General features: G+C 42.6%; 1 protein-coding gene across 1 annotated transcript in view; it reads right to left on the minus strand.

Moving 5' to 3' along the window:
* RASAL2 (RAS protein activator like 2) overlaps window positions 1-23,872 on the minus strand; it is a 178,876-nt gene that overhangs the window by 113,539 nt on the left and 41,465 nt on the right. The window contains exon 3 of the mRNA XM_025214769.1: window positions 14,960-15,086. Coding sequence (XP_025070554.1) covers window positions 14,960-15,086 — 127 coding nt within the window. The remainder of the gene's footprint in view (window positions 1-14,959; window positions 15,087-23,872) is intronic.

Genomic DNA, 23,872 nt, shown 5'->3' on the forward strand with positions numbered 1-23,872 from the left:
ATTCCTATATCTAGAACTAGCTTTCCATGTCACCACAGTCTGAACTGCACCCCAGTTTCCTGTAAAGATGCACCTTATTCAGGTCTGTTTATACATTCGTAACACAGCAGGAAGGGACATCCACAGAAAGGAATTTAAGTGCTAAAAAGTCTGTCAGCTGCTCAGTTTCAGTTTTCCATTACTGTTATTGATAACACCAGCTGCACTGCTAGTGACCACTTTATCATAAGTGCTGATTGCACTCTAGGACAGGGCTCAAAAATCCACTTACCCCTCAATAGTGGCTAACTGCCCCAGCTATTGATTTCCAGAAAATACATGCTTTCATTACATCAATTAAAGATTCTGCACCTTATAGCTGGGAAAGCAACCATCTAAATTTGAAAAATACAGGGTTGCCTTAAGTTTGCAGACAAATGGCTTCAGTACTACTGCTGCTACTGAAGGCTTTTTTCAAATCAGTGACAGTAACTAATACTTGTTCAGATCCACTGTTTCCATTCAGAGACCTATAGGAAGCAATTAAGTTGTCAAGAATTGTATCAATTTCACATTACTGAGGCTGTTCCCTAAGCAGTAAAGAAAAGGAATTAGAGCAGGGTGGATAAAAATAGGTCACTTTTATTTGGTTTTTAATTTTTTTTTAATGTTATTCACTGTTTTCTATCGTAATAGAAATGAAAAATTAAGAATGACTATTAATTATAGTCATATTAATCTAGGAAATGGCTTAAAATATGTACATAGTAAACCTTCCTAGTTTACAAAAAGATTTTTATCTGATTATCAGCATGTCTTAATTGTTACCAAGCAATGAAAATCAACATATTTTTACAACTGAAACAAGATTAAAATTGATTGTTAAAATAATCTGACTTCAATCAATTTATCCTGCACTAGAATTGAATGCAAAGGGGTGCAATAACTAGTACACGGAGGGAAGCATCAATAGAGACCACATCTCCTTGCAACAGCCAGAAGGTACAGGGAGATAAGAGTGGCAAAAGTCCTTTCTGCTTATAACCCTGAGAAGACCTTGACTAGGGAGTAAGATCCCAATCCCTTCCAGCAGTTAGAGGGTTTTGGGCTTCAAATGTAATAGATGTCTTGAGTCAAAGTAATTTGAAAAATTAAACCCCAAATAGGGTCCAACACCCTAAAAGCAAGTCTAGCTTCATCAGAGCCCCTCCTGTACTGCTCCAGATGGTAGCAGGAAGGTCAGGTTTCTCATCCAAGAGTTAATTCAAACTCTGTTGCAATGCTTTCTGTCTAGGTATCTGGTGTGCTGTTAGCAGACCACATGGTACACTGTTAAGTGCACTGTGGACAACAACAATATCATAATATATAGCATTTTGCTATTTATACACCTCATAAAGTGCCTAATGTTGCACTGATATACACTTCTGATATGGCTTTATTGTTCACGTTTATTCCATAATCCTATGGTGCCTCCCAAAGCATGAGAGAAAAAAAAAAATCATGACACAATGAAGTGTTTTGAGTGTGGCCCTTATTCTTCCTACAGCATTCCTGACAAAGCATGGCATGGAAAAACAACAACACTGGCTCTGTTTTGAATTGTTCAAACTTAGCATTCACCCACTTACTCAGAAATGTCACATGAAGTCTTGGCTCACTTAGAGCTTTCTTGTACATGTCACTCATACTAGGAACAGATATGTGCTCCAGTACTGGAATATATCCTCCAAACCTATCAAAGATATATGTTAAACCTGCCTTCTTGTTCCTGGTCACACAACAAGATGCCTTACCCAGCTAGCAAAGGTGAGGATTAGGTAGCTATAAAGTGGTCACTTCAGTTTGCAGAAATCTTGCTAGGCAATCAAAACTTCCTCTAGGACTAAGCGATAGGAATTTTCAGTGACCTGTATGGTCTGAACCTCATCTATACCCCGTGTAGACATGGGAGATCCCAGTCATGAAAGTGACTGTTCTTCAAGTGTAAACAGTTGCGCTACCATCTAAGATGGAAACAAAATTAATGCTTCCAGCCCTTATTGGGTAATATGCAGAGGTGAAATAGTCTCAAATATGCAGCAATAATCAGCCTGCGGCCAGAAGCACTTTATTGGACACCGAGTTGAATCTTAATGGATTCTAATCACCACTAGAACATAGAGTCCTGCTCATCTCCAAGGCTTCTTTTGGGAGTCAGGGATTTACATGCGAGACAGATGTGCCTGTTAGGAAAAGGTTTATGATGAGCTCCAATGGAGTTCAATAACTGACTTTCCCTCTGTGGCTTTATTATTTTACTTTTAAACAAATTATCTCTCTGCTCTGATGCTGGAACATTTTAGTCTGCTTTCCTGATATAATCAGAGCAAGCATAATTCCCTCCTCTCCCCTTGGTAACAAGTTATCAAAATACCCTGCACACACTGGAATAAGCTCAACTTAATACCTATGGCATTTAGTAATTAAGGACTTTTTATTTCTATCCAGCCATAAAGAAAAGTTGACTCATAGGAGGCCTGTCTCTGTCCAATGATATGTAAACAGCAGAAAATACCATAGGAAGCACTGAATACCGCTTCATTTATTTATTTATTTATTTATTTGTTTATTTTTTCTTACCTCCCAGAGGTGTTGTGAAGATTAATTAGTCTGTGTTTGTACAGCACTTCGAAGATCTAAAGTGCAATGTAAGTAAGCATTATTATTATTTGATAGTGAACACCTCTCCTGTGGTCCTATATGGAAAATCCAACCTGTTAACTTATGTGGATTTCTCTCCCTGTTGTATCTTGCTCAACAAATTCTGCCACCTTTTCCAACTCACTTAGATGGAACTCATTTCTAATGCAGAAAAGCCAGAGAGACTTAAGCACCTCTTTCTCTACATGTGATTTTTACCTCAAAGCCTTGGGGGAGGCAGAAACATAGCTATCTTATATGCTTACTCTTAAACTCACCCAAGTTTGCAAATGAAACGCAAGAAGCCAGGTTTAAAGTCTAGGAGTCAGATGACCATCTTTTCCTTTTAATGGTTTAGAGTTGCTTATTTATCCATGATATGGTACAATAGCATACAACTGAATGCAGCTATCTAACATTAACAGAAATACACAATCTAGTGAGAGGCAAGGATTTTTGGGGGTGCTATCTTTTATTGGCCCAACTGCATGGCTGGGATAGACTTAGACAAGCTTTCGAACAGACAGCAATACCCATCTATCCCAACCATGCAGTTGAACCAATAGAAGATAACACCTACAAAAATCCTTGTTGCTTGCATATTTCCTGAACCACCACAGTCACAGCATCACTCCAACACGTTCAGATAACTTACCAAGTATAACGCATGGTAAACTGATATAGGATCCTTAGAACATATTTTGGTCATTTGGACCAAAATATGGACACTTGGATTGTTGTTGCTAGGACCCCAATAAGTCACTAAATCTAATGAAAAAATGATTCAGTTGGTAATCCTAGTAAAAACATGGTGGCATGGACTTCAGCATAGGTTAGCTATCCAAGTAGGTAGCTAGAGTCCCAGAGGGGCATGTATGGCCACGGTGAACCTCCTGATGCAGCAGCTTCACTGCTGTTATAGCTGAGCCAGCTACATTAGAGCCAGCTCAGTATACTGCAATCACATGTCTAAATTGCAGTGTAAATGTACCCTAAGTTAAACAGGTGCAAAGCCCTGATATAAATGCAGTTAAGCCAGTTTAACCCATACCTGCATTATAGGTTATTAACATGAGGAAATGTCAGTAAGAGTTAAGAATATCTAGAGAGCTGAACTAATTTAACCAGAATACAAATTAAAACACATTTAACTCTTCCATGACAAGGCCCAAGATAAGGGAGAGGTCACTCTTGGGAGAAAGATATGTGCCATCACCTATTCAACTACTCGCTGTTAAAACTTCAAAAGTGTATAAAGTCAGGTAATGTAAGCAGGCTTCCGCTATAAGAACAAACAACATAAATACAGCAGTGTACCCACAAAATTCAACCACTCACCACAAATCTGTGCACAATTCAGAGCAATTCTCATAGGACCCGGGGAAAAAAAAGAAAGGGCAGGAGAAGGAAGATAAGATAAATCAAGATAAGCACTTTTGGATGAAACTGTAGTTTTGTTAGAAGACAGGCCAACAACTGGCCCAACAGGATCATGCAGCTACTCTCCCTTGACAGTCGGTACGTGGTGAGAGAGTTCCAAGACAAGCAGTTTCTGCCCTTATAACAAACTTTAAAATCTTTTGAAGGGATTTATTTTGAGGGGAAGAAGGGACTCTGGGGGGAGGAAATGCATTTCCAAGCAACCCTCCCCCCCAAGGATTATAGATTCTATGTCAGTATTACCACTAATCTCTGCTCTGCAGAGGTTTAAATTTTAAACAGATACGTTTGTTCCATACTGAAACTGGACATTTGGCATGTAAGAATTATAGCGGGGGGGGGAGAAGGCAGCCTTCAGCACGAAGACAATATCATCTAGCTTTATTTGAATTGTATGTGGGGAAAAAACAAAGAAGCTTAGCATTTTTATACATAGGAATAGATCCAGCTGCCAGAGGGGATGTCACAAAGGTCTAAGCATCATGTTTGAAATACCTAACCTCCCAGAAGCCACGCCAAACCAAGAGTAGCTGCATTTCAGTGGAGATATGTCTAGAGTTTGTTCTGCATTTTCAGATGAAAGATGCAAGGCAGATTTAATATTTATAGGAAAAAAAAAAAAATACTTAAATGACTTAAGTTTAGTTATAAACCAGTTCAAATATTCCTATCTAGTGATCACAGAATTAGGTGAGAGGGCATCGCTGCACTTGACTTTAACGCTCAGTCATCAGCTAGATGAAAAGTGTAGTCTGAACAGACCCATGTTCATGCCACGAAACTTACCGCAGAGTTTTTCAGTCTCAGCTTTAAGAAGGTTGTGTGCATCAGTGTCTCAGGCCACAACTGAAGTGCAATAGCAGAGCCATGTGGCTAAACTTGCACAATGCTCTCCTGCAGTATACATGGATCTAGCCAGTTCTTTGTCCATCTCTGATTATTAGGCTTTATCCTCACACGTGTGTTTAGTGCATTGCTTTCATCAAAATTTATATTACATCTTTCAAGTGATCTTTCAATCAAGGCTTACTACAATGTTTTGCATATAGGGCTATTATATATGCAACACTTAAAATATGTTACTTGTAATTCAGGGACCCAAGAAAGGAATGGTATCAATTCTTTTAGATTCTTAAGTCTGTGTCAGAATCTCACATACGCTTACATCTCAGGCAGAAATAAGGAAGTCAGCTGATCTAGTATGCTGAAGGTATTCTCCCTCTCCCTCCTTCCTCTCCAGTATCCCTTACACATGACATTATTGCAGAACCACAACTGAAGCTCTTATTTTTGCTGCCTGGAATAATCACAATAGTAGACCGGAGATGGACATGTTGCAACTGTCAACAAGAGCAAAAGACAACTCTATTAGGAAAACTCTTATCAAAGACAAATTCAAATCTGTGAGGTGCAGACATGGAGAGCTCTATGCTGCACCTTCTCTGCATTCACTTTCAAGTAGATATTCCCTGTATGCAAAGGGGAGTTGTGAGAAAGTCCTGTTCAACACACAGCCCTGTTACAAGGCATGGTATACCTGCTTCTTTAAAAGGGTTGTTCCTTTCCTAAGTATAACCTTTACTGAATATACACACAGACATAACTCTGACTGGTGCATTGCAGATTCCTTTGCTGACCAGGTCATAAACAGTACCCCCTCTATTAAGGAGAGGGTGTTTTCCAATCATGAAAAGTTCCATTCCTTTATTAGGCAAGCATTTAAAGACTAGTGCACAGGCAGGACCGCAACCAACTGGTGCACACACTGCAAATCATCTAAATCAGTCTTAAATGGTTTATCCCTCTGTCACAAAGTATTCCTCTCAACTACAACATACAAACAGTGAGGCTCAGCTTTGAATGTTATTAGCAAACATAATATTATAAGTCAGAAATAGCAGTTACTGAAATAATCCTAGACATCTTTTCGGTTAACTACTGGTCTCTTTTGCCAAGTTTTTACCTGAAGGAGGAGCACAGATTGTTTGTTTCCTTGGTGCAATCATCTCCCAGCTAGAAGCACTCAGCAACCACTCACAGAAACTGATGTAGGAAGCATATTCCAAGCAGCAGTGAAACTAAATATTACTTAACTAATATTCTTCTGTTGCTCTCCACATTTCTAAGCCCCTGGACAGACCCTTTTAAACAGTGTTGAGGCAGGAATTCTCTTTGGCTGACTAGTCACCTGATAGCAACGCAGTGTGGATCTGGCACCAACACAGACTGGTTTCATTTTTACCTCTTCTCCCCTTACATGCTACATCAGGTAAAAATGAAATTTTCACTGTAAAGAGTTCCACCCCAGGAGGCAAAGACAGAAAGCACTCGCTCACCAAAGGATAATTAAATCCATCAACTATATATTGGAACTATAGGAGACAAAGAGTTGAAGTCCAAATGAAAATTTCCCCTTCCATAGATTTCATAAGTTTGGCTTAACTGAATTCTCTCTAGGGGCTGAGAACAAAGTGCAATATTTTTAACTCCCGAGTGTTGAGGGAAATGCTATAGTCACATTTTTAGGAACTTAAAATTAATCTAGTTTTCAGAGGACTCAATCCTTCTGCTGGAGTTACTAAGTGCTGTGAGTAGGTGCTCAGCTCCTTTGAAACTCAGACTTCTTTCCAAACCTTACTTAAGATACCCAAATTTTCAAACTTGGGTCAGGCATATGTGCTAAAATTAGATAACCAGAGTTAATAACACAACACAAATTAGACTTTTGGTTTGGGTACAGCGTTTAGTTTAGCCACAGGTCTCTTCCCCACTCCCAAACTATAGAACATAGGTAAGGATATTTGGCTAATGACTAAGAGTGCTGAGAAGCATATTTGGACCACATGTATATTGCAATACAATTAGAGATCAGCAATTATGACTACAAAGCACCGTCTGCCAAGATGTCATGCAAGACATTTTGCACTAAATAAATCCACAACAGCTGCAAACTTCCCACCAGCCACCCACCTGCCAATTTTACCTTCTTGAATCTGTACCTGTGCTGTTTTTCCCTCCCACGAGAGAGTTCACTAGGTTTCCTGCACACCTGCTCTTGTTCTTACTGCATGGATGAGAGCACACAGAGGGAGATCATTCACTGAGGGCAGCAGAAAGGGCTGAAGCACTGTCTTTGGAGCTGCATGGGGGGAAGGGGCCTGTCACAAACACAACTCCTTAATCTCAAAGGAATGGAGGCCAACACTCCTGTACAAATTAGAAGCAACACACACGGGGCAAAATAAATTATTTTTATTTATACTATGGTGACATCTAGAAGGGGTGGTTAGGACCCTACTGTGCAAAGTAGTGGAGACAGACAAACAGACCAGCCCTGTCCCTAAAAAAATGACACATTATGTAAAACAAACAGGTGGATGACAAATCAGCATGTGCATAACGAGACAGAACAAACAGTAGCCCTCAAGTGTACCAGTATCAGCATATATGTACATCTCTTGATTGTAGGCATCAGAAGCAAAGTTTACAAAGGGATTTGGAGAACAGTGATACTGCTATGATTGTATTAGGATCATTTCCCAAGGGTGAAAATTTTACTAGTGTGACAGAAAAGTCTGGCAGCGGTGGCAAAGCAGAGATGGGAACTGGCAGCTCAGTAAAAGGACTTCGTAGTTTGACAGGGCTAGGACATAGATGGCCTTAAAATTCAAGTCACGGGCTGAAGGGAAATGAAATCTAGGAAGGGAATTCATCATGATGAGCCAGGAAGCAGGCTAGTATGTGGTGCTGCTAAGCTTTCTAGAAATGGCACTCTCAGCCCTGCATGCCTCAAACTGGCCTCCTCCAATGCAGTATTTCAGTCCCTGACACATGTCTATGCCCAAAGCTTCCTCAACTAGCAACACTGAATGAGAATTTCCCCTCCTGGGAGAATGAAGCCTCCTTGTCTCTAGTCCCCATTTCTAGTACATAGCAGAGCTTCTTGACAGTCCAGGAGCTCCTGATGAGCGCTGGCCATTCCCTGCTCCCATCATCTCCCAACAAAATGACTGTTTTACTCAGGTAGTTAATTGTTTGAATTGTATTGCCATTGAGGAACACTTGAATGATTTCAGATGAGTAATGCTGATCCATGCCTTTCCCTGACTTCAGTGTGATAAAGGTACGTCTACACTGTATACTGCAGTGTATCATAAAGTTATCTGAGAAGCAAGGTGAACAGGCTCATGCAGAGATCCATGCTGCTGCAGCTAGACTGCTTCCAAAATCTGCACTAGATTTAACTGTGGTAGCTCAGGTACCTGTACATTACATTGCAATCTGCAGTGTAGACATGCTTAAAGCTCATGACATGCTTCATGCTTTGCTGGGTAGGAACAAATTTAGGTGCATTGTCAATAATACCAATTACAGTAGTACCTAGGCACTGAAATCTAGTGCAGTGTTTCTCAGCTGGGATGCCATGAGATCCTTTGAAGGATGCCATGGTGCTCAGCCTCTGAGAGAGGAAGTAAGCGCTGGCCTGGCACCTCCTGGCCTGCCCCAGTACCTTGGCACCATTCCCTGCAGCCCCTCCCACCAGCCCCTGAAGCATGGGAGGAGCAGAGGAACAAACTGCTGAAAAATGAAGTGCCTGTCCTCCCGCAGTCCCTCTGCTGACCTCCTCTGAACACCAAAAGGCACTCCCTGCTGTGGCTGGGCGGGCTGATGCAAAGCTGTGCTTTTTCAAGAGTAGAAACTGCTCCTCTCTCACTGCAAGGATAGCTGCCTACTCTGGGTGTCTAATGACCCATCCCTAAACTCCTCAATCTGTTGCCTAGCAGTCCTGCCAGCACCAAGCATGGTACATCATCTCCTGCCATGCTTTCACGAGTGCCCTTCCATTGCTACCCACCCTGCCTTTTAAAGGTGCCATGGGATGTGAGAAGATAAGTGCTATAAGAAAAAATTACTCTTTAAATGAGGTGCCATTAAATTCTGAAAAGTTATCCAGGGGTGCCTTGGGTCTTAAAAGGTTGAGAACTGATCTAAGACAGTCCACACTCTAAACAGCCTCCAAGATAAAAAGGCAAAAGATACGAAAGAAAATCAGGCATAGAACAGAAGCCATTTGGCCATAACAACTCAGAGGCAGAACTGGGAATAGAATTCATGCCTCCCATGTCCCAGACCATGCCCTATCCATGGCCCACAACTCTCACATATTTTAAAGGTCTTACTAATCAGCATCCATAATTCAGAGACGTTCCAGTGCGTAAATCAGAGGCCTCTGCTGGATAATCTAGGTTCAACATGGCATATGGTATTCAGGGCCTCAAGTATAATTAAATGCCTTAATGTAAAGTAATGTAACACCACAGACAAACTTTTACGCAAAGAAAATTTTAAAAGGTTACAGTCACTAGAGGAACAAAGAAACAGCAGCTCTGGTACTCAAGCAAGCATGCTAGCTTTACTTGAAGCAATCAGATCAGTAAAGCAGCAACAGGCAAGCCAGTATCAATGGTGGGAGGGAGAGGTAGAGGGAGATTCCACTATTTAACCAATTGAACAGACCAGAATCTGCATTCAAATCCTACTAAATACAGGAGCATTCACCCTGTAAATCTGAATCAGAGGTTTTAGTTTGGACTCATCTGTATTGCCAATATTGATCCTATGCAATTGAAAGCAAGCTTAAGTCACTATTTCATGGATGCTTTAAATCAGGGGGAACAAAAAATCCTTCTCCAGTCCCCATATGACTAATTAAACTGCAGTTTCTGCAACCACAAATTTTTGAAATGCCACAAACTCGCTTATTCTTCCTTGTTCCTCTATATTTAGTGTGTACATCAGCATATAAACTATCCCAGCTGAGTAGCTTTTAGGGTAACTAAAGAGACAAAGTTGCATTAAATTAGGCATGTTTTAGACTCAATAGACCAGAATCCTTTTTATTTGCTAGAATTGTTTTAAATAGAGCCTTGAAGCAGTCTCATTTACAACAGCTAGAAAGGCAAATGGTGATCAAACTGGCACCTGCCATTTAAAAAAAATTGTAAATAGAAACTGAAAAGTGGTGTATTAAGATAACCATATCACATGCGGGCACCTGTTTAGAACAACAGGTGAAATGTGCAGGAGGAATAGTGGATAATTTTTTTAAATCACTCAAGTAATTTATAAGCCCCGGTTTTAAAAAAGGCCTAAACACTTTGTAGCCTATGTGCTAGCACAGCACTTCCCCCTATGCTATTTAGCTTTGCTGAGAACAGGACTCAACAACTTCCAAACACTTTTTCCTTAAACTGCTGGCTTGCCCATGCCCTAAAAACACTTTTTAATCTGAAACTAGTAGCAGGCTTCTCCATTTCACTCCATTCTAGGATAGCAAAAGCTGAGGAGCCTGGCAAAAACTAAGCAAGGTCTGTGTGGCAAGGCAGACAGAGATGCACGCAGCCAATGGTGTGGCTTTTAATCCTGCTCCCCACAAGGAACTGTCTCACCTTTATTACAGCCCCCCTAGTACAGCCCGTCTAGTAGGTGCAGAGGTCTGTATTCACTTCATAGTGGGCACAGAACCTATTCTCACCTGCCCTACCTCTTACCAGTAAGAACTGCTACATCCTGAATGCTAGAAAAAAACAGCAAATTTTTATATAAAAGCTAAGGAAAAATAAGGTTAATTGCGTCAACAGGTCAAATAATTTTTAGTTCCTCTAGCACAGCTCCCTACCTCTCTTTTCTAGCACTGAATCTCTAAATGCATTTTCCTCTTTTGCATCAATTATAGCTTTTCTAAGCATAAGGGTATCTTGGGAATCAACTTTGTTTTACCTTCCTTCCAATTAGATTTTAGAGACAGACTGTGTTGTTACTAATTATATGTTCTCCCTGGTATGGTAATTCTTTCCTGATAACTGAAGCCCTAATCAAGGGGGAATTCTGCCTCTTTGGTTCCTACACCTTGTAATGCAGTTCAAAAGATCTCGGGAGGGAGGAAAAATCCTTATCAAATCTTCAAAGATACACACAAAATGACGCATCTAAACCAGTGGTGCTCAACCTTCTGGCCTCATGAGCCAGATGAGTGGGGCAGGGCCAGTCCATTGGCTGGGTTTAGCCCTGCCCCAAGAGAAGGCCGTAGGGCAGGGGCAGGCAATTATTTTAGGAAGAGGGCAGCTTACTAAGTTTCAGCAAGCCATCGAGGGCCACATGATAGGCAGCCCAGGACAGATTAATATTAATTTTTTAAATTTTTTAGGGCCCCCACGGGCCGGATAGAATGGCCCCTGGGCCACATTTTGCCCACCCCTGCCATAGGGCCTGGCACTGCCCCCTCCCTGCTTTGAGTGCTGGTTTTGGGACCTGGCACCAACCTCTCCCACCTCCATGCAACAGGACTGGTCCCTGGGGGCCTGGTACATATCCCTCCTGGCCCCGCATAGTATGGTGGGCCTTAGGACCCAACACCAACCCCTCCCAGCTCCCCACAAACTAGGATTGGGCTCTGGGGTCCAGCACTGCCCCTATGTGCTGGGATCAGGATCAGGCAACCAGACTCCATTTCCTGGCAGCCCCAGCACTGGCAGCTCCACAAGAGAGAGAGTACTATTGCCATTCATTAACTTTTATAACAGAACTAGCCAAAAATCCTCATTGTTAAATAATAACTTCAGAAATCATGATAAACCATAATGCCTGCTGTTGCTTTGTTAAGCATACACTAATGCTAGGACAAGTTAGTTTTGCATACCAATTTCTCTGCTGAATATTTTATCTTCCCCTGTTGTGCTTTTCAACTTTTGGTGTCCATTCCAAAGCTATTTTGGTCCAGCTGTTATCTGTGCTGCTGGTGATATGTTCTGCCTGCTGCCATCTGCTTCTCTTTTTCTTTACACGATTGTAAAGAATGCTTTCCTTCGTTGGTTTGCCCTCTGGCTCAATGTCTTGTCCAAAAAAATATTCTTCTTCTCTCTGTATCATCCCATTCCAACCTTTTTCAATCAGTGGCAATTTGTGATCACTGACACACCACATCTTTAGTTCAGAAGAAATTGTCTGTACTGTGGAGCTATCAAAGATTGTAGTTTTCTCACTTTATCATTTCCCCCTCTTTCTTTGAATTTTTTCCACTTCCCTCCCACTCTATCTACTCACATCTTCTTGGATACAAAGGAAGGTGGGGGCCATCAAATTCTTCACAATAGCTGTATACTCTATAGGTGTGTCTACATGTGCTATTAAGGCAAAGTAATAAATGCTTTAAAAGATGTTACACATGCATATAAGATTGTAGTAAACACTATATACAATATAAGAGTAGCATGTGAGTATAACATTTTATATTTATGCTTGGCAGAATTCAATTTTTTATTTTTTACAATCTCAATGGCTAAAATCTACGTTTATTTTTAAGCATTTATAGATTTTTTTATTGATTTGAATTTTCAAGATTGCACAGAATTTACAGGTGTGGGGGCAGACAATTTAGTATGTCAGTATACTGTTAAAAGCTTTATAAAAATCACGTTAAAATATGTAAAAGTAAATATCCATAAATCAATAAAGCATACCCTCTTTAAAATATTCTGTTAATTCACCAGGAAAGAAATGGGCAGACAGGGACTGCAAGAGGAGGGAAGCGGCACTCTGGAGCTCTGGGAACACGGGGAGGCAGCAACTGCCCAGCCTAGGGCGGGAAGCAGCTCCCTGAAGCACTTTAAGGGGTGAGCCCCTCCTGGTAGGCACCAGTGGAGGGGCAGCCTGGTTCCTTGACAGCTACTGGACAGCTATAGCCTCCTTGACAGCTTCCTTGACAGCTATAGCCTCCTTGCCTTGTGGGAAGCACAGGGGCAGTGGCTGGGCCCCTGGGGCACCTCCTGTCCTGGTCATGCGACTTCTCCCTGTGTTCCCAGAGCTCCTACCCAACCCAACCCCTGTGTGCTCAGGGCAAGGTGCGTGGGGGTGCCTCTGGGGCCCACCCACTGCTTCCATACTACCCAGAGGAGCAGGAGGCTGTGGCCGTTAAGGGGCCAGGCCACCCCTCCATTGGTGCCCACCAGACAGGGCTCACCCCTTAAAGGGTCACGGGGTACAAGGAGCTGCTTCTCACCCTGGGCTGGGCGGCTGCTGCCTCTTCCCATGTTTCCAGAACTCCTGCCCAGCCTGGCCCCTGTGCAATTGGGGCATGGACCAAACTCCTGCCAAGCCCAGCTCAGCCCAGCCCCTGCATGATCAGGGTAAGGGCCAATCTCAATCATGCAGGGGCTGGTCTGGACTAACCAGGAGTTTGTTACCTGATCCCCAGTTGGGACCTGGGCAGAGCAAGTGGTTAGCAGCACCAGGCTCCTGGCTGCCAAGAGCTCTGCCCCTCCTACCCCCTCTCCCAGCACAGACCTACCAGCACAACCCCCAGCTCCTGCGGCAGGGACCCAAGCTGCCGTGAGAGAGCAGTATGCAGGCAGTGCAGCCAGGGCTCCCCCCCAACCCTGCCTGCAGCAGCTGCCATGCATGTGTGTATGCATCGCCCCCTATCAGAGACTTCCTTACTCCTGTCCCAGGTTTTGGGGGTTTGCTTTTTTTTAACATCTTTCTATAAATGTTGATTATTACTGATGGAAGTATTTTCCATGATCTGTGAGAGATGGGTGAAATTGATGTTTATCTATGTTTCCCAATACAAATGGAATCCCACCAAGCTTATTTCTATTGTAACACATTCACAAAAAGGCAGTCAGCCATACTCACTTTGGCACCTCCAGACTTTCTATGATTTTAATGGTTGACTATAACTTTCTTTCAATGTTTATTGTATGTAGTTCACTTTTTTGATTGTAAAACAAAGCAATGATTTTAACGACCATTTGAAAAAACTTCCATTTGTTAATCAAACTAACGCATGTAGTTTATTCCTATAAATTCTATCATCTACCCTGCTAGAGTCTCCAAACTTCAAAATGGAAGAAATCAGATATCTCTTTCCAACATGAAAACCTGTGGTAGTTCTTCACAAATATAGCCTAACAAACTATTATAATTGCAAGCTGCTAATTAGCCATCTTTTAGCACAATTTCTGACTGCCATATCTGACTGCCAAGACATGCTCTTTCATAAGTAGTCAAAGGAAAGACTATATTGCTATTGATGCCTTGGAAGGGAGGCAGCAATAGCAGTAGCACTACTGGGAAGGGTCAGAGCATCTCTCTTCCTTCCCATCTCCTTTGGCTGCTTTAGAAGGGAGAAAAATCCTGGGAAAGAGGACAAAAGCTAACATTGAGGAAATCACAGCTGTACCACTTTTTTTGTTTTCACTTGTGCCCTTTGCTTCTTTTTCCTGACATTCACATTCAAATCTGTATGATTGTAGTCAACAATGACAGAGCTCTTGGCTATATAGCTCACTGGAGTGGAAGCTGCAACCAGAGCAAACAGTTGTGATACTCTCCAATCAGTTTAAAATACAAAAGCCAAGGAACTTTAAAGAGGCTTAACCAACATAAAACAAAACCAAGCAACAGCTCTAATGAACAGCATGAATCATTTAAAACTGTCTGTAAAACATGCAGCACTATTGACCATGGATTCATGGTTATAAATCCCAGCACTGTTTAGTAACCTCACAAATGCAGTTACAAACCTCAGTGTTTTGCAGCAACACCACCCGTACTAGTACTGAACAATTGCCTTACTGATGTTCCGATAAATCTAAGCACTCAGAAGTCACTTTCTTGTCATACAATTATAAAAAGTGCCACTGCCTTATGACATCCACCAATATTTAGCTGAAATGCTATTGATTTGAGTAAGCTGACTACAGTAATGCTAGATAGGAAGTGATTTTTTTTAACATGGACCAATACATCTATAAATTAGTGCACTCTTTTTAAAAATAAAAAAAGACGGAAAACTTACCGAGCTTAGTGGCTCCCTCTGGTGGATACTCAGGAAACTGACCCTCGGAAGGGACGCTTACTGTACGTCGAAGGCACCGCCCTTTTGCAGCTTCTACCTGCTGATCCTGTACCCCCTCGACAGACACCTACATAAAAGGACATACACAGTTTTAATTAGTTAGCTCTGCTACAGTTCTTTTAATTCCCAGTCTTGATGAGCCTAATTTTTCATTGACCTAGAACTATCATTCAGACAGGGACCAGCTGACCAGACTCTACCACAACGTTCTTCTAGAGAAGCTACCTTACTGAGGAGTGCAAATTTATGATAAAAGAAATGAGCAATCAGGAAATGCAAGCATACAAAAGGATCCATGTACAGCACACCGATCATATGCAGATGTGCATGCAGCAGTGCCAGAAAAGGCACCAAGCAACAACAACAAAAAAACCAACCCATGTGACTTCAAAGTAGTCTTGAACCTGGAAACTGGCTTCCCCATGACAGAGGACCAAGATCCATTGGCCTGCAGTACTATTTAGTACTTTCCACACAAAGTCAGGCAGAGGTTGCTAACTAGATCATTACACCCAAGACAGAGAGTACAAAAGCATTTTTCAGGCTCAGCACGGAACATTTTAACAATTATTAGCCATAGTCAGCATTCTCTGGCATATTTTGGAAGTATGACTCTGCTTTAAAAGCGCACAGATTACAACCCTCTCCGTGATGACATGGATAAATTCCATCTAGAGTTTGGCAGAGAGAGGGATTCGGCTGGGTATGCTTGTCATATCAGAGAAGTAGATTTAATATAAGGTTTTGGAATTACACTCTTCGCAAGAGTGGGCTGCACACAGAGAACGAAGAATAGGATAAAGCTTTTATTGAAGAAACCAGTCCTATTTTCTCCCCTCTAAAGACTAAAGAAATGGCTATCCAAATAAATTGCCACAATATAAGCTAGAGTAGGAAGTTACAGGGAGCTAGCTTTCCGCGTTAACTGCCCACGGGCAATCCATTTATCCTGCAGGCAGTATAGGACAGGCTGCCCCTCAATGACAACAGGGTAACCTTACCCTGTGGCACATGCTAGGTTAAGCACACACTTGGGAAGTTAAAGCAGAATAGCTAATGCATTGTAAACTCCACTCCCCTCCCCCCAGTTTACCTTGTGTTAACTTGCTCATGTAGCCCTACCCTGAGGAAAGCTGACCCATCTGTTTGAAATGTTGAGTACAGGAGACCTTATTATTTTTTTGAAATTCTGGCAGCAAGAAGCTTTTTGCTAGGTACTTGCATTTGGCCCCACAGGGGCCGGTTTTACTTGAAACACCTGGCTGGGCTGACTAAATTTTGCCAGACATGCTTGTGCTGGAACAAACTGATAAATTGAGCAACAAATCACCAGAGCTATAGGGTATTGACAAAAGCCCTGAAAGAGCCTAGGAATGAAGTGGCTGCACCACTAATAAAGACATACAGTCTTTGATATCAACTGTAACAGTGCATTGGAGACAAGATTCCAGGCTAGGATGGACCAATTTTTCCTGATTCAGTATGGCATACAAAGGGAAAGAGAAACTTTTGGTTGAAAAAAAGTATTACTGGTGTGAAGGAAACATGGAAATGCCTGTAATGAATATGATGAATATTATATATTACATCTGCCTGTCTCTTATAATTCTTTACCATATGATTATTGTTGGTTCATTCACGAATGGGTTAGTCTGCACGCCAACAAGAGAGGGAACAGGTAGGACAGATGCAGAGAATCAACTGCTTGGAAGTCTTATTGCTGACCCTTTTGCTCTCCCTTCCATGGGCTATATTAGTGATGTTAAAGATCTGCCCCACAGAGCCGTGTTATCTAGCCGATGGGGTGGCCCACAGGGCCAGATATTTGGTGGTGGGGCAAGTGGCAGCAGCATTAATTGCTGTGGCTCTTGGAATTGCAGCAGCCGCTGTCATTCACCTTCAAATTTCTGACCCCCAGGCAGTCCCATGGACTGGATCTGGAGCAAGGATCTGCCCCCGGAACAGAAGTTTGGTGATGAGATGAGCAGCGTCTGCCAAGGCTCCTAGAGCTGCAGTGATTAGCGTTGTTGCCTGTGGCTCACCACCACATTTCCAGCCCCACTGATAGAGCCACAGGCCAGATAATACGGCCCCATGGACCAGCCCTGTAATACTCATCACACCCTGTGGGCCAGAAGATTTTGACACCCCTGGGTTATATAATAATCCTGTTTAGTTTGAAGAGCCAGAGGGAAACAAAACAGCTGAAAGAACTGCCTCTGACGACAGGGGGAGAAACAAAGAACTTCAGGGAAGCAGAATGAATCCCAGTTCTCAAAACAGGCCTCACACTAAGCTTTAGAAAAGAAATGTGCTCAGACTTTTCTCTTAATTATCTTTTACTCTTTTGTTTTATGTATACTTGCTGCCAGGGAGATTCAATACTTTGTATGGAAAAGGAGTTTTACCATACTGTAGTTGCATACTGGCCACAGCTCCCAAAAGGAAAACATGTAGGACTGTAACCTGGTTAGGTTTGCTGAGAAACCATACTTGGTAAATAGGGGTTATATGCCAAACCCAGCCAGAATGATAAAATTTCAGGACTTCACCTAAAGTGACGTAAATGTCCTGTCACTTGGAGGGGTGCACTTGAGTCAAAGGCGCAGCACCTAGTTCTGAACCGTGACAGCTCGGTCCTCATCTGAGAGTAATTTCCTATTATAGCTAGACTGCTACCGACTCATGGTTGCTTACGCTTTTCTATTATAACCCATTATTTTTTACTGCTTCTGCATTTCCCAAAGATTTGCTGATTGTGAAGAAAATTTCCCCATCTAATGTCTCACTCAAGTTTGAGAAAACATTTGAAGTGTTATTGAGTACAAGGGGAAAAAAACCAAAATGATATAATGCAAAAGCTTGCGAGCTTGGATAAGAACTCTGCAGATTAAATGACTGTGGGTAGAAAGCTGAAGTTTAGCACGTCAATAGCCCCTTTTCATAGATAACCAAGTGCTCTAGTGAAAACTGGTCGAGGTTTGGCAAAATTACAAAACTTTTGAAAAATATGCATATTTCAGCCATGCACAGCAATTTTCATTGAACAACAGCGGCATTATGAACAATCTACAACATTTTGAACAAAGGTCCATATACACGTGCTAATTTCACTTGTATATTTGATATGCATGTCTCGGGGTGGGCACTGAGGAAGAGCTTTCAGGAGTCTTGTCCTATTCAATGAGATCTAATGAGCAGATTGTCTTTCACTGCAGAAAGCTCTGAGTGCCTATAGCGCACATTTTCCCATAACCTTGAAAATGTCATATATCCAGCACATGAAGGTTTCAATGGTGCAAGGTATCTACACTCACAGGTGTGATAAGGAGGGTTAGTGTCCTGGGCAAATCCAGCAGGAGAGCTGAGTGGGGAGGAGTAGGGAGAGTACTGAAAGGGTATAGGTGCCAAAGGGTAGGAGGGGAGGAGGGGAATCACGTATGCGCACAGGAGTCTTACCTGTGCTGGGAACTGAAAAATAGACCCCGGCTGCTGCAGTCATTGCCGCATGGTCTGTTTACTCCAGCTGTTATTACCTATGCAATATTAAGTATTCTCTTAAGGTCAATTTTTAAAATGCAGTTTGTTGTCATGCTTATCTGTGGTCTCCTCAAACACCACTCATTTTTCTAAACAAGTTTCCTATCTTTCTCATGGATATTCTGTTAAACCTATTTTGTTTGCTGGTGGGTTTTTAAAGCAGTCAATTTGCAGAATGAGGTTCATATGAGAAAGTATTAGGAAGCCAAGCAGACACTATTTTTTTTTGGTTTATGTTACACTCATTCAATCAAGTTTACAAATTAGATTTGCAGTTTTCATTTGGAGACTCCATTTAGGCATGTTTCCTACTGAATGCTCTTTAATTTCTTTTTATTAATCTCTCCCTCTGCCGGTTTTTTAGATCACTCTCACAGAATACTGCATGCAAGATCACCTAAGTATTCTCCATCTTTTTCTACTTAAACTCATCCTCAAGGTGCTCCTCTGTGGTCAGTATTTTTCCAACCAAAATAACATCTGCATATAAGTTTTAGTTCTCTGGCCAATATAGTTCCTTTGTGGGGAAGCTTCCTAAGAATAGATTGCTAATTACCCTGAGAAATGGATATGGTTCCTTTTCACTAAATGACTCCTGTACCCCCTTGGCCTATTCTGATATCAGATTCTATTGTCTGATAACTATTTTAACCTTTACAGGACTAAAACTGTAAGTATCAGCTGAAACTGACTCTGATATCAATTTAAGCTGATACTCTTACACATTCTGCCAGTGTTTCCCAAACTGGCTTACTAACAAAGTTCTACATGGCACACAATAGAAAGGAGGGGGAAAGCAAAAGCAAGAAATATAAAGGAAGGAAAAGAATGGGTGGGGGGAGAAACCAACTCTACAGACTTTTAGTTTGTTGGAAGGGTCAAACTGGTGTTGTAGTAACATGAATTAGGGGTGTGCGAAACAGGCCGTATTCAAATCGGATTCGGTCCAAATTGGGGACAGATTAGTTGATTCTGATCACTGTCCCTGATTTGACTGGGCCAAATCCAAACCAGAAGATTCAATGCTGATTTGCAGAATCAGCAATTCGGGCATAGACACAGCTTTAAATGTTTTTTCTACATACCTCAAGGTACCAGGTGTGGCTCGTGAATGCTTAGATGCTGGGGTGGAAAAAGTGTCTTACAGGAGTGCGCAGGGGACCCCTGCATGCTCAGCGGTGAACCTGGAAGTGGACCAGTAGTTCCAGTTCACTTCCGGGTTGGGTGTGCCAAGGGGCCCCCCACACCCCCTGGCTCAATGATTGGCTATGGGGGGACCCCACATGCCCCCCCAGACCTGGGAGGCACCAATCGCTGAGCCAGGGAGGCGGGGGGGGGGGGGGGGCGGGATGCCCCCGCACACTCCCCGGTGGACCTGGAAGTGGACCAGAAGTGCTTCCAGGTCTGTTGTTGAGCGCCCTGTGGAGTCCTTCGTGCTCCTGTGGGATGCTCCATTTGCCTCAGCATCGCAGCATTCATGAGCCACCTGCTACCTTAAATAGGTATGTAGAAAACACATTTAAAGCTGTGTCTATGTCTGAATCTTTTCAAATCTCTCCGAATCGATTTGGAGGGTTCCAATTCGATTCGGAGAAATTAAATGGTCTCCTGATTCTATTCGGATTCAGAGATTCGGCCACTGAATCAGGCCGAATCGAATCAGGGACCAAAGCTTTGCACAGCCCTAACGCAAATTGTACTTTTAAATATCCATAATGCAGAATTGTACGGGTGTGCAGCAATGTAAGAAAATTAAGAAATGGTAGAGGTGCACCAATACAAGGAAAATTGACTGTATTGGCAATGGGCTTTTTTTGGCTGATGTGGCTGATAATGCAACCGATAAGTGCCCTGTTCATGCACACACCTGCAGCACAGCATGCAGGCAGCCAGGAGCACATCCTGACAGTGTGGCGAGCAGCTGGGTATGGCTGGTAGGTTTGCTATGAGGAAAAGGGGAATGGGGGGGCAGATCAAGGCTACCGCGGTGAGGGAGGGAGTGGGGCAGGGCCTGGGTCAGGCACTGCACAGCTGGGGCAGAGCAGGGGGCAGAACTGCAAGTGGCTCATCCAGAGGCAGCAGCTCCTGCTGCTGCACACACCTGGGAAGCATGGGGTCATCTGCCCCCAGATCTGTGCGCAGCGCGAGGGTGGGCTGCCACTGCGGGCTGGAGATGAGGTGGTGTTGAATTCTTCCCAGCAGGGAGCTGGGCTGGGCTGCGCTCAGGGCGGACAGCAGTGGCAGCACTGGGAAGCAGGCTACAGTGAATTTTGAGGTAGCTGTAGCACCCCTGTAGCTCCCTCCCAATGCTGCCACTGCCTGCCCCAAGTGCAGCCCAGCCCAGCCCTGCACCCCCCATGCCCTCCCGGGGTGTGTACAGCAGAAGCAGCTGCCCCCACGTGCCCACTGAACGAGCCACTTGCGACTCCATCCCACGCTCTGCCCTGGCTGTACAGCGCCTGCCCCGTCCCTTGCCCCAGCCCCACTCCTTCCCTCACCGCAGGGGCCTCAACCTGCCCCTTCCCTCCCAACAGACTTACCAGCCTAACACAGCTCTCCAAACTGCCTGGCTGCATATCAGAATCAGATCAGTATTGGCCGATATGGCCTGTTAATAATCAGCCATTAGTATCGGCTCAAAAATTCTCTATCGGTGCACCCCTAAGAAATGGAGACATACCCCCAGCAGTCTGTGAACCACACAAGCTGGCGGCAGTCTCCTGCTTCTCCTGCCGGCAAGATGTCTCTAATTTTTGCTCCATCTGTTACTAACTGGTCAAAATTTATGTAGCTTACCAAAAAAAAACAAACATAAAAACCTGTTGCTTCAATTCACTAGGTCCTATGGGGTTACAACACTGAATAGAGGTTTTATTGGAAAAGCAAATGGAAAGAGAAGAACTTACAAATTTACCTGGCTCAATTGTGCATATTTGGTGCTGATTCTATAGAGCAAGCGTCAGTCTTATTCAGTGTAATTTGGAATTTTAAAAGCTTTTCAACAAATGTTTTCTTTCAGCATTTCACCAGCTTTGCATTAGGTTGAGGTCATTATTCAACATATGCCAGACAAACCTATTAAATATTTTACCTTTTTCTTGACACAATACCCAGAGGTTACCTAAAGCTTGATCAGGATTCTCCAACCAATAGCAGCATTCACAGCTTGAATTACCTTCCTCATGCTGCATCTCCTTTGGATTTATACATCCCATCTTCATACCCTCCAGAACAGGTTCTTTCTCCTCTCTTTGAAATTGAAATTTGATTTTTCAATTCAAAGGTTCAAATGCCACTAGTACCACCCCATCCAATTTTATCTAACACATACATACACACAAACTACAATGGAACATCATTTTTAGATCAAAACAGACTGCATTTCCCCGCTAAAGACATTCCTAATACAAAGCAGTGATTTAAAGAGCAAAAGGTTTGAGAATGCCAGTCTGTTATAGAAATGGAAGGCCCTTTGCAGAAAAGACGACAAATAGTGCCCCAAGCTCTGAGGAATCTGTAATCTAACAGAAACAAAGCCCAAGGTATTAAGAGTTGGAAGAAATTTTTTAACCACAGGTATTTTTTTCCAGCAAAACTGGGGATTCCATGAAGTGTTTTGTAAAGGCGTTCAGTTGTTTGAAAAGTAATGTTTCTTTTGGGTTGAAGTGAGTTCTCTAGTTTTTTTTAAATTGCCAGTGAATTGAAAAATCCATTGTTCACTCAGATGTACAAGGAATTATAAAAGGAGATAAAAGGACAGTCAGAGAAAGAAATAGTTACAATAAATTATGCGGTATCACTGCATTACTTTTAAATTAAAAATGAAGGAAGGGCTACAGAGGATGAGATACCTTTGATGAGGTTAGTAAGTAAAAACCAGGTAAAAGTTTAAAAGGATCCTTTCCTAGTTAGTCAGGTTCTTCAAACATAAATGTATTATATAACAGTGTCCTTGGTAATGAGGGTACTTTTGCTTTGTGTCTGCACTGAAAAAAAAAGTGTTCTTAACTCATATTGGCTAATCCAAGTTAGTTTATTTAGTTTAAAACAAGCAGTGAGTATGAGTAGCTAACTTGACTTTTAAATTTGGTTACAAGTCCAAATTCAAGCACTGGCTCCCCTACAGCCTTGAATTTGAGCTGCTGACCTGAGTCAAAACCCATTTTGTCTTGTTTTCGCTGCTTTTTATTTTTTTCATTTTTATACCATGTTAGCTAATGTAATTTTTATACTATAGAACCCAAGTGGGTTAAGGACACACTGTTCCCACTACCCAAACAGACAGACTTTGGGTGAGCACTTTCTGGAAAGCAGGGTCCATCAGGAACTATGAATGCTTCTCTGCAAATTGAATCGTGACCTATCGTAGAGTAACTGTGGTTCTTCGAGATGTTCTGAGCAAATGAACCTTACTTCTGGTGTACATGCCCCTTACCTGTACAGCTGTACAGGTGCTCTGCTCCTCCTTCAAAAGCATATAGACAGAGTGTCCCCAGCTGCTACTCAGTTTGACCAAGACTGTGTGTGATGATAAAGTTCAAGTTGATGGAGAAGGAAGGTGGGTCATGGGAACTATGTGCTCAGAACACCTTAAAGAATCCCTGTTACTATAAGCAAGCAATTGTACTTTTTGCATTTTAATGTTCCCCAGCCTCTCAAGTCTCGGTGATTATCGAGAAATTACCTCTTCAAAGAGTGGAGACCTAGGAGTTCATTTGAAAAGTGCTTGCAGTACTGCTTAACAAAACTGAGCACCTGATCCAGATTTCAGCTATGGGGTCTCTATTAAAACATATCAGGGCCACCTGCAGTCTTAAGGGTTAGGGACAGAAGTTGCACATGAACCCTTTAAGTCATCAGAAACTGGCTTAAACCCATAACAAAACAGAAATTCAATGCACATAAACCAGTTTCAAAATGGCTGAAACTGTTTTAAGATAAACCTGGTTGAAAGTAGTATCAGACTTAACTGATTTGTGTCAAATCAGTTTATGAAACTTCTGTCCTAGATCTCTTGCTGGTTCAAGTTAACTCACAGTCCCCCAGCATCCCAGCATACTTTCCAGCCCTGGGCTGGGCTGTGCTGTGCCGTCTGCTCTAGCAGAGAAGGGTTGGGGGGCCATGGGAAGCAGAGACTGCCTTCCCAGGCAAACCCCGGCTGGGGTCTGGGGCTTAGAACTACCTCTGAATGTCCAAATAGCCACACTGATTAACAAGGCACTGTGTTTTGTGGAAGTAAAAAGAGTGCTTTTTTCATATGAAAGGTATGGAGTCTGATCTCCTCTGGAGACAAATCAGGTTCCAAAAGAAATA

Source organism: Alligator sinensis, unplaced genomic scaffold (genome assembly GCF_000455745.1).
Source record: "Alligator sinensis unplaced genomic scaffold, ASM45574v1 scaffold293_3, whole genome shotgun sequence".
NCBI lineage: Eukaryota > Metazoa > Chordata > Crocodylia > Alligatoridae > Alligator > Alligator sinensis.